The sequence below is a fragment of the Lissotriton helveticus genome, chromosome 2_2 (assembly GCF_964261635.1).
Source record: "Lissotriton helveticus chromosome 2_2, aLisHel1.1, whole genome shotgun sequence".
Lineage (NCBI taxonomy): Eukaryota > Metazoa > Chordata > Amphibia > Caudata > Salamandridae > Lissotriton > Lissotriton helveticus.
In genome coordinates this window covers 182,123,917-182,139,132 of record NC_136060.1, presented here as the reverse complement: position 1 = coordinate 182,139,132, position 15,216 = coordinate 182,123,917, and the positions used below count along the sequence as shown (strand labels likewise).

At 45.2% G+C, this 15,216-nt stretch overlaps 1 protein-coding gene across 2 annotated transcripts in view; it reads left to right on the top strand.

Annotated features, from left to right (window-relative positions):
• N4BP2 (NEDD4 binding protein 2) overlaps positions 1 to 15,216 on the top strand; it is a 1,406,797-nt gene that overhangs the window by 703,949 nt on the left and 687,632 nt on the right. For both annotated transcript variants that reach the window (XM_078678311.1, XM_078678313.1), the window contains exon 8: positions 3,119 to 5,580. In XM_078678311.1, coding sequence (XP_078534437.1) covers positions 3,119 to 5,580 — 2,462 coding nt within the window. The remainder of the gene's footprint in view (positions 1 to 3,118; positions 5,581 to 15,216) is intronic.

Below are 15,216 nucleotides of genomic sequence, written 5' to 3'. Positions count from 1 at the left end.
CCAGGGGAGTTGAATATAGGCTTATCCAAATTGATGGCTCCTCTGTTTGGAAACATACATAAGGCCTCATGCTCCTTCCCTGAAAGGTAGCATTTTAGTGGCAATCACTTTGGCGAGAAAAGGTGATGAGTTTCAAACTCTTTCTTCAATATAATCACACACAATCATAGACTAGTGTTATGGACACCCTTACAGTTTTTTTTTTACCTAAGGGCATTTTAGACTTTGCATATAAACCAAATGATATCACTACCAGTATTTTTTTTAATTATTTTTGTCTAGCAGAGAGATCACTTCATTATTTATTATTTATGATCCACTCAGAAATGGTATGGCTTCCTCAAAGCACACTATAACCAGGTGAATAGGTTCATGTATTGATTGTTGTTATGTGTTAGCTTACAAGTCTCTCCCTGGGAACTCTAGAGTTAATTCTACATAAGGTTAAGCAGCATATGTTCCCTGGGTAAGGAAAGTACCTCTGACTAAGATTGGTATGGCAACCCCTGGAGAATAGTACACATCTTTTCCAGGAAATATTACTTGTAGGAGGATTCAAGAGCTGTTACTGTAGTACATCAGTCAGCATTGTGAAATTTGTTTGTTTGGCATTTTTTTGAGGTGATGTAGGTCTGTCTGTGGAGCAATGGACTTCTGCTTATAATTTATTGACAACCACAGATTTAGGGCTAAGGTTTCTCTTCTGTTCTACGATTATTACTATCAGTGAGGATAATAGTAAGCAGAAGGAAATGTTATTGTAATCCTAGTTCTGCATCATAGGAATCCTCCCTGAAGTCATGACGTCATTTACAACCCTGCCTCCTCCCTGATGGTCAGTGTTACTATTAGCATTTGTGTTCACAGCATAGTTACGTATTGCTGTTCGAAATATCTGGGGCTGTGACTCAAACTGCTGGTAGAGTGCATGCTTTGAAATGGAAGCTGTTGGTCCCTAAAAAGACCTGCAGATGTTAGCTGCAGCTTCTGTAATATTGCCCTGACATGGACCTTTTCCTTTTAGATAATGAAGCACACTTATTTCTGCTAGGTGCGGCAGAGTGGTCTTACTGCTATAAATGCGGAAGTTCTTCTCACACTAAAAGAGCAGGAAATGCTAGCCTGTGTTGCTGCTCATGGCAGTATCACTACGCTGAACATTAAGGTGCCTACTTTCCACTACAGAATGACACTGTATATTCCTGAAGAAGTGTGCCAAAGCCCGCAACTGGGCCGGACTATTCTACATTGATGACCTCAGGGAGGATTCCTACAAAGCGCAAATAAGATTACAAATAAGTAACATTTCCACGACATACAATCTGATGCATGTCCTACACTGTATCTTAAATGTAGGCTTTTAACTCTCCACACTAGGGCCTTAACACTTAATGGATTTTAATAAAATACTGCGATGGGCTCTGTGATTGTGAGGTAGGTGGTATAGCATATATTTTGCACTATATGCTTTTTGTACCAAATCACTTACATTGCACAGCAAATGGTTGTAACATTTATTAAAGTACTATAGCATCATAATCCTCAATGCCGCACTTTTACTTTGTTATAGAACAGGTGAATCATTAATGTTTCCAGGTGACTGCATACATCTGGCAAGCATGGTTACTCACTAGACAGGTATAAGATCAAGCAAGTGTCCTGCATTGTGGTGATTCTTCTGTTAAATGCACTTTTTGCACCTTGCAATGGTAGGTTTGTGAGAAATTGTGTTTATTTTAAAATAAGAAATGTTTTTATTTAGAATATTGAAAAGGCAAATTTATCGATTATTTGTTTTATCTATTATTATTAGAAAGTTGACTCGTTGATGTACATTAATTTTGGCTAAAGCATTGTTCTTAATTTGAATCTTTTATTGTTACGGCCTTGCTGAGAACAACATAGCCTACTGCTGTGACTCATAGGAAATAAAAACACTTACAACTGAACTACGTGAGCATCAATATTTGTATTCAGCATGTTAGCTGAAACGAACAGAAGAAATCGGCAAATTCGCTTGACAGTTATTGTTTCTGACTTCAGTGTTCTAATAAAAAGTATTGCTATTCATGGTCAATGTTGTTCCCACACGCTTGGCTTTGCCTTTGCTACACCTGGTCTCAGGGGCCAGGATCTCAGTAAGACTAGTATAAAGAGACAGGAAGTAGAGTTTCCCCCTTCCCTGATTCATTTCTGTGGTTCCTTCTCCAGTTGGTTCTAGTCCCTAATCTTGGAAAAACCACGTGCTATCATCAGGGGTGGGAGAAAAATGTTGTGGGATTTTACTTGTATTCCCGGTGGCATTTAAATGAATCGACGTCCTTGTTCTTCACATAGATTTTTTCACAACCACACCCGTTAGTATTTGTGAGTTGTCATTTTATATTTTATGAAATAATGCATCCGGTTTTTCCTTGAGCTGTTACGTTGGAAATCTATTTTTGGTCTTCTGTGTAACAACAAAGGTTGCAGTTCCCACAGCCAAAATAGCCTTCAGAGATGACTGTCAGTGTGTCTTTGTTATCTCTCATTGTTTGCGTGGTATGTTGACATTTTTCAAATGCCTCCTGGCAATAGTACAAAATAGATCACTGTGGCTAATGTGCGGCAGGTGTAAATTGAAAGTAGCCTTTAATGGTATACTTAATGAGAAGGAGTTGTTATCAAGGTCAGGTAAGCATTAGATAAACTACGTGGATCTTCCACACATGCATTAATCTTCCCCGTCCAATATTGCCAAAATCAGCTGAATAATCTATATTTCGCTTGAGTACTAATGTGCCATATTAATCATCTTGCTATTTTATAGCTGACATCGAATTTGATTAGACTGTGTAGTTTAGGTAGGAGGCTTTAGCAAATGACTGCACCTATATTTACAGATATTTTGCTCTTTCTCGCTAAAGATTTGCAGATCCCTAACCTGGAGTAAAGATAGCAAAAGAGGCATGAGGAGGCATATTTTAAAAAACAGACAATAAAACAAGTATGCCGCTCATATGTATTCATGTATACTGAAAGTTTGCATCAAACGTTGTATTGTAGTCACAGGTCACACAGTGAAGATTGCTTACCTAAATTAATATTTGCACGATCTCATACACTGTTTGTATTTTAGAAAAACAGACACCAAGGCGCCTGCTTCATCAAAAGAAGAAAAAGATCAAAGAGTTGAAGACAAACATGTAGTGAGGAATGATTTAACTTTGTTTTTGGAAACTGATACTGGGCAGACTACAGAGGACTTGTACAACCAACAGAAAGACATGGAAAACGAGACTGAGAATGCTGCTGTTAATAGTGGGCTGGCCCAAGAAGACAGTACAATTAGTTCTTCAGGTGGTAGTTGCCCCAGACAGGATTTATCAGTGGGAAGTCAGTGTATAAAGAAAAATGAAAACGTTGATAAAATTGTGGCAATAAATAGCAGCGGATGTGTATCAAGTGAAGAGACTGTCGTTGTGAATACTCTTCCTGTTCCAAAGAAGACAGCACACAGCGCCTCTGGTCCTTCAGAAACGTCACCTGACATAGAGCGTAGTACTATTATTTCATGTTCCTTAAGGCCAGAACTGCTAAATTTTGTTGGTGATTGGCCAGTAGAACAATCAATGGGTCAAAGGACGCAAAGAATAAAAAGGACAACATTGTCCAAAACGAATTGTGACTTATTAAAAGCTGTCAGCCTACATCCTGTTGAATCAAGCACTCAAGCAGGAGAGGAGTCTGAGGGGAGCTTAATTAATATTTCGGCAGAACCACTGCACAAAGAAACCGTGGATACTATTGATAGTCAAGATGGTAGCGAGATAATATCCGAGCCTGTTATGGGCTCTGATGTGCATGATGTAAATGATGCTGTTATAACTGATTTAAAGAACAATGAAGGAGACTGGCCTACCACATTAACACTGGAACATAGACAAAAGTTGAATGCTCAAAATACCAGTTTGAACAAAAATGTTGAATCTGGTAACATGCTAAATTCAAGTGATTCGTACCCAGATGTCGACCTTCAGGGGACATCAGACAATACAAGAAAACAGATGGTGGCAGAGGCATCAACTTTTCAAGATGATGAAACAGCAACATCTGAAAATAATCCCCAGAAAAGCAGTTCTCAAAATAGAAAAGCTTCCAAACCTTGCAAACTTGCCTTTACCTTTACGAAAAATAGCACCTGTTTGTCGGAATGGAGCGATCCGCTCCTTACTGGTAACTTAGAAGGTGACATTTCTGAAAGCAAATTCTGTGCCAGTTCACAAACTGAGCCTCAGGAATTTGCACTTCTTTGGAGACTAGAGAAAAAAATAACAAATGTTTCTGAGTTTTCGAAAGTTCTAATTGGAAAGGTAGATCGATTTCAGTCATCAAACATAAATATAACTACAGATGCAGAATGTCAAGAAACAATCCCATATAGAGTAATGCATGATAAAGGCACGTATGTAGAGGAAAGCGAGCTTATTGAAGAAGATAACATAGAAAATCTAAAGGACTTGTGCAGGATGTTCAGATCGGTTTCTTTTGATGTTTTGAAAGACCTATATGAAAGGTGTAACAAAGACATTGGTTGGGCTACGAATCTCTTGCTAGACTCTGGGGAAAAGCTACACAGAGAAGACGATCTAGGGGGATCTTATCATTTTGATTCTGATCAAACTAATTTGACTCCAGATGTGACTGTCTTACAATCAAGTAAACAAGGAAAAATGGAGAGCTGTGAAGAAAACAGTCAAACTGTTTCGCAGTTCAAATTAGATTATGAATTGGATATGAAAGAATTTGATCATGTCCACGTCGATCAGGCTATTTTTGAGCCACAATTGAGGTTGCATTCAGGCAACAAAGATAACCGGGAAATTTTGGAGGACACTAATGAGCTGGCTAAATACAAACAGCTATCTAACCATAGCATAATGGCCGTATTTGCCAGTACTGGAAGTGAAATACGAGAAGTTACTCCAGAAACAAAAACCGAAGAAGACTTTGTAATGAGCCAGCCATCAAGTGATGCTGTAACAGAATTATGTAATATGCATGATCATTTATATAGCATTGACATGGAAGTCTTGGAAAAAAATAGTCCTCAAACTTCTGTTTATGTGGATGCTCACATCGGTCTACAAAATTTTGATAAACATGAGGATCATCCCTTATTAGAAGAACTTGAAATACAAGGAATAAACGTTATGAGTGCTTGTTCTCTTGCCAACATTTCACTCTCAGAGAAATTCAGTTTGAATGACACTTTATCAAATATTTCTGGGGAATCTGAAATCAATAAAAGTTTCAGCGAAGATTTTGAAAAATTCCAAGTGGAACATGACATTTGTCCAGTAGGACAAAATCCAGAAGCTTTAGGTAACCCACAACACCACATTGTTGAGTCCAGAAATGCTTGTATTGATAAACTCGATGAAGTAAATAAAATGCATTTCCAAGAATCCAGGATAAACACTCCAAACTCAAATAACTTCTCAAGGAAGTCCATGAATATCGATTGCCTGCAGCTGTCGTTACCTCCTGAATTGGCCTTTCAGCTCAGTGAACTTTTTGGCCCTGTGGGAATTGGTCTAGGTATGTATCGTTAATCTTTTTTACGTTCTAAATACATGTGTGACAGAGTTTTGCTGACCTGTAAAAACATGTTATAAGCATTGTTGTATAGGTCGTGTTTTTGAATGTAAATATTTCCCGGTATTCTAAAATACTGTAGTACAGTGAAGTAGTCTTTACTGGTATTATAAATGCAGTCAAGCGCAATCTTTTAATATTGATGATAAATTAATTTAGTGAACAATGATGACTGTGACATATATTTACACTAGTGCAGCAGTTCACAAACTTTTGACTTATTTGGCCCTCCACTGAAAAACTGGGGACCCAGCCTAAGTAGTTTTAAACCTCAAAACAATACACCAAACATAAAACAAATAAAAATCAAACAAATACACAAAATATGAAATATTTTATTTAATTTTCAAACATAAAATACACCAAAAATATATTTTTATTTTAATGGCATGGTAGGATTTTTTAAATTAATTTTGTTTTTATTTTGAAGATAAAGCTATCTGCTGAATTTTAGCATATCTTTTAGATTTGTTTTTGCTCATAATGCATTATTGTATTGTCCCTTGCTCACTTTGCCACTGGATTCAAGCAATCCTGGCTGAAGACTGCTGAAATGCCTGAAACCGGTCCTAGGAAGCTTGTTTCCGGCCCAGGGAAGGCATGGCTTTGCAGTTCGAGCTAGACCGTTCCCATGAGGCACAGGGTCAGACTGATGTGCATATGGCCATGTCTGTACTGGGGTGGCAGAGTGGGCTAAAGAACGGTGATGGATTAAACCCAGATCTGTTGACTGGGTGTGAGTGTTTGATTGGTTCAGATGCTCCGTCCATCACCACCCCCTTTTGTACTACTATGGAGGAGGGCGCTTCTTACACCATGGTGCTGCGTTGAGCTGCGGAGGCCCTCCACCTCCCTACGGTGACCCTTAAGACCAACCTCCTTACGGAGGTGCTCCAGACAGTGTCTACGTCGTCGGAGCCGCTGCTCCTTTTTAATGAGGCCCTTACTGAAGTCCTCTAGGGTACTTGGTTGCTGCCGGCCTCGGGGGCACCAGTGGATAAGAACGTCAGTAGGCGTAATCGTCCGGCGCCTGGTGATCCCACCTTTTTGACCACTCGCCCAAGCCTGAGAGCCTGGTCATTCAGGCCTCGACATCGCAGAGTGCCTTTCCCTTGGCTCCACCGGATAAGGACTCTAAGAGGCTGGACCAATGTGGCAAGAGGTTGTTCTCCTTAGCCAGTTTGGGGTTGAGATCGGTTAATACCGCCTGCTTATTGGGTCGTTACTCCCACGCAGTGTGGGATTTGGTGGTGGAGGTTCTGCCTCAGTGCTCTGAGGAGGTCAAGGCTGTCATTTCCCAAATGATTGCGGAGGGCAAGGATGCGGCGAAGTTTGCCATCAGGTGTGGTTTGGACACTGCTGATTCGTTGGGCAGGGCGATTTCCATGACGGTGGCGTTGCGGCACCACACCTGGTTGCGTTCCACTGGGTTCTCACCCGATATCCAGAGCTCGGTCATGGACATGCCCTTTGATGGCTCCCGTCTCTTTGGCGATAAGGCGGACAATGCCCTGGAGCGCTTTAAAGACTCGTGCGCCACGGCCAAGTCTGTGGGTCTTTCCACGAAGGCCCCTGCCACGTCTGGGTTTCGTTCCATTTATGGCTAGGGTAAGAGCACCCAAGCACGCTCCTCCGCTAAACCTGTGCAGAACCAGCCCCAGCGTGGCAGCGGCTTCTGCAGGGGCGGGTCTGGTAATCAGCGACCGGGTCAGTCCACCTCCACCCCCGCTGCTTCCGCCTCTAAGCCTTCCTAATCCGAGCTTCAGGGAGCACCCCACGCCAGTGGGTGCCAGGGTATGTCACCACCTCCGCTACTGGTGCGAAATTACCTCGGACAATTGGGTGCTGCAGATAATCTGTCACAGTTAATCGCTTCTCTTTCTGTCCTCCCCTCCGGCCATGCCACCTCGGTACCACCGCATGTCGGGGGATCATTTGGCTATTCTCCGTCAGGAAGTCATGGCCCTCTTAGCCAAGGGGGCCATCGAGCGACTTCCTGGTCAGGAAGTAGGGAGTGGTGGTTATTTCCACTACTTCCTCGTCCCCAAGAAGGACAGGGGGTGCCTCTGCCCCATCTTGGACCTCCGGGACGTCAATCGCTTCATCCGGAAGGAGAAGTTCAAGATGCTAACTCTGGCTCAGGTCCTGGCTGCCCTGGACCCTGGATGGTGGCGTTGGACTTGCAGGACGCTTATTTCCCCATCCCCGTCCTGCTGGCCCACTGGCGCCACCTGCGGTTCATGGTAGGCCGGGAACATTTTCAGTTTGCCGTGCTCCCCTTCAGCCTTACCAGTGCCCCTCGGGTGTTCAGGAAGGTGATGGCGGTGGTCGTAGCTCATCTGCGCAGGTCAGGGGTGTCAGTTGGGATATTCAGGCTATGATTCCGCTCTTTCAGCCTCTATCCCGGGTTTCAGTCAGGATGACCCTTCAGCATATGGGCCTGATGGCCTCCTGCATCCTGGTGGTGGCACATGCTAGGTGGCTTATGCGGGCTCTGCAGTGGGACCTGAAGTTCCAGTGGGCACAGCATCAGGGCAACCAGTCCGATCATGTCCAGATCTTGGAGGGCACTGCACGACAGTTGCAGTGGTGGCTCACGAATCGCGATTGGGTCAGTGGCCGATCCCTCTCCATTCCCCAACCGGAGCACACGGTGGTGACGGATGCGTCCCCTCCGGGATGGGTAAGCCACATGGGAGAGGCGGAGATCAGAGCCCTCTGGTCTCAGGCGGAGTCCCGGCTCCATATCAACCTTCTGGGGTTGCGGGCGATCCGACTTGCACTGAAAGCATTCCTTCCCTCTGTCCGGGGAAGTGTAGTGCAGGTGTTCACGGACAACACCACCGCCATGTGGTATTGCAACAAACCGGGCGGGGTGGGGTCGTGGACCCTATGTCAGGAGGCTCTGCGCCTCTGGACATGGCTGGAACATCAAGGCATTACCTTGGTGGTTCAACACCTGGCAGATTCTCTGAACGCCAGGGCAGGCAAACTCAGCCGCCGGTGCATGGTGGATCACGAATGGCGTCTGAACTCGGAGGTGGTGCAAGGTTTGTTTCTACATGGGGAGAGCCTTGGTTAGATCTATTCGCCACCGAAGAAAACGTGCAATGTCATCAGTTCTGCGCGCTGGAATTTCCAAGGCAGCACTTGGCGGTGCTTTTCGTCGTGAGTGGAGCTGCGGTCCATTATACGCCTTTCGGCCTATACCACTTCTGCCCAGAGTGTTGAAGAAGATTAGGCGCGACCAGGCCCAAGTCATTCTTGTGGCTCCGGACTTGGCTCGAAGAGTTTGGTATCCCGAGCTACTCAGTATGAGCATCGACCCCCCAATCCGTCTGCCTCTTCGGTAGGATCTTCTGTCGCAGCAGCATGGGACGATTCTTCACCCGAACCTGTCTAGCCTCCACCTCCATGCTTGGAGATTGAGTGGCGACAGTTGACACCTTTCGACCTTTCTCCCGTAGTCTGTGATGTCATTCTGGCAGCCAGGCGTCCCTCCACCAAAACGGTGTATGCCTGCAGGTGGAACAGATTTGTGGCATGGTGCACAGTCAAGGCTGTGGATCCCCTTTCTGCCCCACTTTCTGAGGTTCTTCTGTTCCTTCTCTCTTTGGCCCAGCAAGGCTCTGCTCTGGGCACTATCAAAGGTTATCTTTCGGCCATCTCTGCCTTTCTACGGCTTCCAGATCAGCCTTATCTTTTTAGTCCCCGGTTGTTAACCGTTTTCTTAAAGGCATTACGCATACTTTTCCACCAGTAACCTTCATAATGCCTCAGTGGGATTGAATCTTGTCTTGACTTTTCTGATGTGCGCTCCCTTTGAGCCCCTTCATAACTGTCCCTTATGTCTTCTTACTCTCAAGACAGCTTTCCTGGTAGCTATCACCTCTGCCAGGAGAGTGAGTGAGCTCCAGTCTCTTTCTTCCAAACCTCCTTTCCTTTCTGTTCATCCGGACAAGGTGGTGCTCAAGACTCGTCCTTCTTTCTTGCCAAAGGTTGTCACGCCCTTCCACATCGGGCAGACCATCACTTTGCCCGCCTTCTTTTTGCCTCCGCATCCTTCAAGGGAAGAGGAGAGGCTCCACCGTCTGGACCCAGAACGTGCGCTCGCATTCTATCTGCAGCGTACACGGCAGTTCGGGGTGGATGATCAACTCTTTGTTGGCTACATGGGCTCCCGGTGGGTCGTTCTGTGCATCAAAGCATGTTACTCCTTGGCCAAGAGGAGCCTCCTGTAGGGCTGCGTGCCCATTCGACCATAGCAACGGCAGCCACTACTGCCTTGGGACGCGGTGTCCCCCTGCAGGATATTTGTCAGGCAGCAACGCGTGCCTCGTTGCACACGTTTACCAAGCACTACTGCCTTGACAGTCAGGTCCGGAGAGACGGCTACTTTGGCCGTTCGGTGCTCCGTGAATTTCTGGTGTAATCCTGTTCGCAGACCCTTCAAAGGGGTTGGTATTGCTGGGGTATCTATTCTAAGGTAAGGAATCTATCACTAACATGTCTCTTTCAGATGCACAAGTCATTAGTTAGTGATAGATTCCTTACCGTCCCGCCGATCCTCCCCGTTCTTCGAACTGGTTACTAGGGTTAAAGTCATCCCCCTTTTAGGGCCCTAGTTTTATGCACCAATTGTCAGTGTCTTGCATGGCTCTGCGTTTCGGCGCGGAATAGTTGTGTACAGAACTGACGTCAGCGCGCATGGGTGGCGCCTAAGTACTCTCCGTGACGTCATCTTGGCGCCTACTACGCCAGTGATGGATGCAGAGGTACTGCTAAGCAGAAAAACTTTTCCGGATCCAGCCTGACACCTGGGGATATTCTAAGGTAAGGAATCTATCAAAAACTAATGTCTCTTACAGATATTTCGTTACACAAGTAAATAACGTGTGCCTCAGAAGATAATAAGTTCAATCAGGTAACAATGACTCGGTTTCGGTTTTATTTTGGGCTACTATATTTATTTTTGAGAGCCCTGAAGCATCTAAATAAACTTATTCTTAGATGCCTGCATTTGTCATCAATAATTTCATCATTTGACTTCGATACATTTATACAATTTCAAATGTCCAAGTTTTGACACACTATGATACATATAACAATCATATATGACTGTGAAAGGTCGGATCTAAACAATAATGCATAAATGGGGGGAGGAGCCAAGATGGCGATCGGAACAGTCGCATAAACGCTTGGCTCCGAGGGCCCCTTCTCCCCGCACGTCTATCCTGAGGATAATCCTGAGCAAGGCTTGCTGATCTAAGTTGTTGAAGGGAAGCAATCACTTACCATCTGTTTCTGGGGCTCCACCGTGCAGTAGGTCCGAAGAACTGTCCCCGTCTGCTTGCCGGCCTTCGTGGCGCTGAAGCCGGGGCCTCGAGTGCAGAGGTTGCCCGGCAGTGTTCGTAGTGTTGGCGGCCCTGGTCGGGATGAGAAGCCGGTCAGTGGGAGCCTGAGAGCCGCGAGCCGGGAGAGTTGGTACCAACCCACTCCCAATAGTGGCTTGCCCCGTGAACCCGAGATATTGCCGAGCCGGAGAGAGCCCGTGTCGCCCGGTTCCCCTTGGGTGTGACGCCTGGCCATGTTAATAGTCCCGTCCGGGAACCAGCGGTTGGCTCCCGGCGAGCTGCGGGGAGCACATCCGGCCTTTTGTTGACTCTCTGTTCTGCACCAAGCGCCGACTGTCGAGGTCCAGCCGTGGGACCTGCTGACTCTAGTGGTCGGTCGGGGCTCGGAGGTGGAGGGGAAGTGGAGAACGACGAGATGGCTGAAATGGCGGATGGCGCCTCGGATTGCACCCCTCCCAGGGACGGAGAAACCGCTGAGCTTGAGACCCCCGGAGTTCGGCTACATGGGGAAATGCCTACGCGTCGCCACGTACTGGCTGCACTGACAACCCTGCGGACTGCTCTGCTCCGGAGATCCCGTGACTTGGAGGGAAATATCGCCGCCATTGCTGACCCGCCATTTTGTAGCGTAGTGGTTTGCCCCCGAGTCGGTGCCGATGCGTCTCCTTCTGCCGCAGTGTCATGTTCCCCAGATGGGTCTACAGTCTTGGAGGCGCGAATAGATTTGGTTCCTGAGCTTATTGTCGTCACACCTGTTCCGCAAGTGGTTGTCACATCGAGGCCTTTTTCTGACCAGCAAATGGAGAAGCTCCATCGATCCATGGTACATGAGGCCCGGACTGTGCTGCGGTGCTTCCCACATCCTGTGCTTTCCTTTCCGTGCTTGGCGGACCTTTTTTTGGACTTGGAACTGTTGGTGGTCTGGATATTGTTGCATTCTGGCCTCCGCCACGCATCGTCAGTTGTTTCTCGGTGGCTAGGACCATGTTGGGCGGCGGCGCTACCTGGTCTGCCTGGATTGATTGAACCTTTTGTATCGAATTGTCTCCCGACTGCAAGGCTGTTTAACATTGCTACTATTGATAGAAGTGGCCAGGGGTGACCGCGCTTAGGACTTGGAGGGACTTCTTGCTGGTTAATGGTGATTCAAGGGCACGTTTAGTGGGGCTGTAATTGATTGCGTTTTATGTGCTTGCTGATATTTGTACTTTTCTATAGCTTCTGTTTATACGATTTTAGTATGCGGGGTGGGAGGGACTGGTTAACCGAATCGCCGGCCCTTCTCATATTTTTTTCTTCTTTTTCTCTTTTCTTTTCTATATTTTGGGTCTCTTATTTAGGGCGACAGGCACGCTGCTGGGGGGGTAGGCCGTAGCCTTTTGCAGGGTGGGGGGTTGGGGGATGGGTTTGTTTTCTGCTTCCTTTTTTTTTTTCTATGGCCCTTTGCCCTTTCCTTTTTCGATGTCGTTGTCTTCATGTCTCCCATAGTACATTCCCTTTTAGGGGTGGGGCTCGCATGCCGTGCTTAATACGTTACTATTGCGTTTATCCTGACTTTGGTACTCTTCTCCTTTCCCATTCAATCTATGTTCATCATCGGAGTGATAATGTGTTTTTAACTGACTGTGTTGGGAGCGGGAATGACAATGTGATGTCGATTTTTTAATTTAATTTTTGGTTATCTGAAAATGAACAGTTTCTAATCCTTGTTATCACGTATTATCTTGATTCTCCGTTGTATCCTGGATGTGGCTTTGTTTTTAATTACCGGATTGATATGATACTTCTTATTCGATCTCTGCTCGATTTAAATAGCGGCCGGCCATACTGGTTGTAGGCCCCTGTTTGTAATTTCATGCTAATGGAAATAAAGGTTCTTAAAAAAAAAAAAATGCATAAATGATGAAATTATTGATGACCAATGCAGGCATCTAAGAATAAGTTTATTTAGATGCTTCAGGGCTCTCAAAAATAGAGTAGCCCAAAGTAAAACCGAGACTGAATCATTGTTACTTGATTGAACTTATATTTGTCTTACTCGGTCCAATAAGGACAAGACCCCTTCATAGAATATCAGAAGATAATAAAGCAGGCCAACAAACAGCCAAAAAGCCAGTCAACACACTGACCTGTCAGACCAGCACATCGGGCACTGCTTGATTGCTGTATTTGCCAGTCTGATCCTGACAATGATCAGTCCTCAAACTGTGATCTATGAGTACATGGCACTTTTCTCTTCGTTTTCTGATTATTCAAAACTTTGGTCTCCATTCTAGTAACAAAATGAAAACATCAGTCTGTCCCTAGTGGCAGTGTCATAAACAAGGTGAACGCAGAGACTGAGGGATAAATAGTTGAGATATAGATCTGGTGAATTGCAACCAGAGTGAAACTAAGGAGCATGCCACATCTACTTAATCTCCTTGAGTGTGATTAGAGGGTGGAAACAGGTTGAGGTATAGATAGAAACAAGATACAGGGAACCAAGTTGGGTAGAGGTACTAAAGAAATGCCCTGCGATGGAGGGAAAATATTAATACTGGATAAAGCAGGATAAAGCAGTGACCACAAACCAGGAACTGAGTTCTGTCTGAAAACCTGAGAGACACTGTTGGGGATAGCCTAGGAAATACCACTGATTGAACGATTACCTAACACTACACTAAGATAGTTTATGGTACCCCATAAAAGTGAGGAAGTCCAGCAGTAGAGGAAGTCAGATACATTTGCAAGGCTGAATAAAATGCTAAAGACAACTCAACTCAGCTAAATCAGTTCCTCAAAAATGCTTAACACCGATGACAATACAACTACTTGAGTTTGAGTTTAAAAATATTTCTAGAGCGCGCGTACACTGAGCGGTTTCATGGCGCTATGTAGTACTACAAACCCAGGGAACGAAAAGAACTAGGAGCCAAGGAACGATTTAAGAAGGGAATGCATGGGTAAAAAGAAAAGTTTTAAGGACTTTGCGGAAAAGGGAGTACTGGGGACAAGATCTCAAGTGAAACGGGAGAGAGTTCCAAAAGGCAGGAGCCACAGTAGAAAACTTGGATCATCCCCATTTTTTTCGTTTGAAGCGGGGGACAATGAGAAGTTGTTGGGTGGCTGAGCGCAATTCTCTAGTCGGGGTGTAATCGTGGATTGCAGAACTAATAAAAGCAGGGGCAGAACCGGACCCGGCATTGAAAATGATACAGCCCAGCTTCAATACTTCTACCATTACAATCTTTAAAGCTATTACTGACTCAAAGGGGTCATTGGATACTGATATCATGGAAACAGACTCTTCCGTTTTAATGTGAATTTTGTATCTTGGAACTGGAAAATGTTGTAAAGCATCTATATTATAGAATTACACACAGTGAAGATTCTAGTGGAAGAAAGAGCAGAAATTACACTGGATGGATGCAGATATAAGTGATAAGATATTGTCCAAGTGCCTGATGGTGAAAGAGCATGTAAAGTGCCAGTATCCAGACCTGTGCTACGAGCCCAAATTGTAAGACCCCTCAGTTGCAAAGATTGTGATATCCCCAAGTTGTGCAAAAACGAGCCAGCTAATCTATGAATCAATAGCACACAAAACCTTTCAGATGGTGAATGCGAAACCCATAGGGATAAATATACAGTATGTGCTACTGTACCTTACAACAATACTGGTAAACAACTTTGAGACTCTTTGAAAGGCCTGGGATTGGAAACAAGAGAGAACACATTTTTGGGAATGGGTGAAAGAGTCAGTCGCAGACACTTCGGTAGAAAGTTAGATAGCTTAAAACTCCTGGAGGAAAGCAAATAGTGACAGTGGACTAGTGAACATGGGTATCAGTGGAGTTAATCAGAAGACAGAGAAGTACCTAGTAGACGATCCAGGGGCTGAAGAGGAATCCTAAGTAGTGACTCAGAGCAGTGACACAGGCCAGAGAATGTCAGTGTAGGCAGAGCTAAATTGCAAAACTAAATTATGAAAATCAACACTTAAAATTTTCGGGGGCGTGACTAGGCACCGAGCATGGTGGTCGTCTTGTAGACGAGCTCCGGACCAGGGCCACCAAACATCCTGATTTACACTTGCTAAAATTGTAAGATAGAGGACGAGCAACAGAATCCTGCTGTCGGAACTGCGGGGGAGCAAGGCGAAGACGACAAGGACTTTAGGAATCAGCGGTACTGGGCACTGTGTGGAGTAAACCTGTTGCTGCAGAGCGCGGGGGGCGCCATC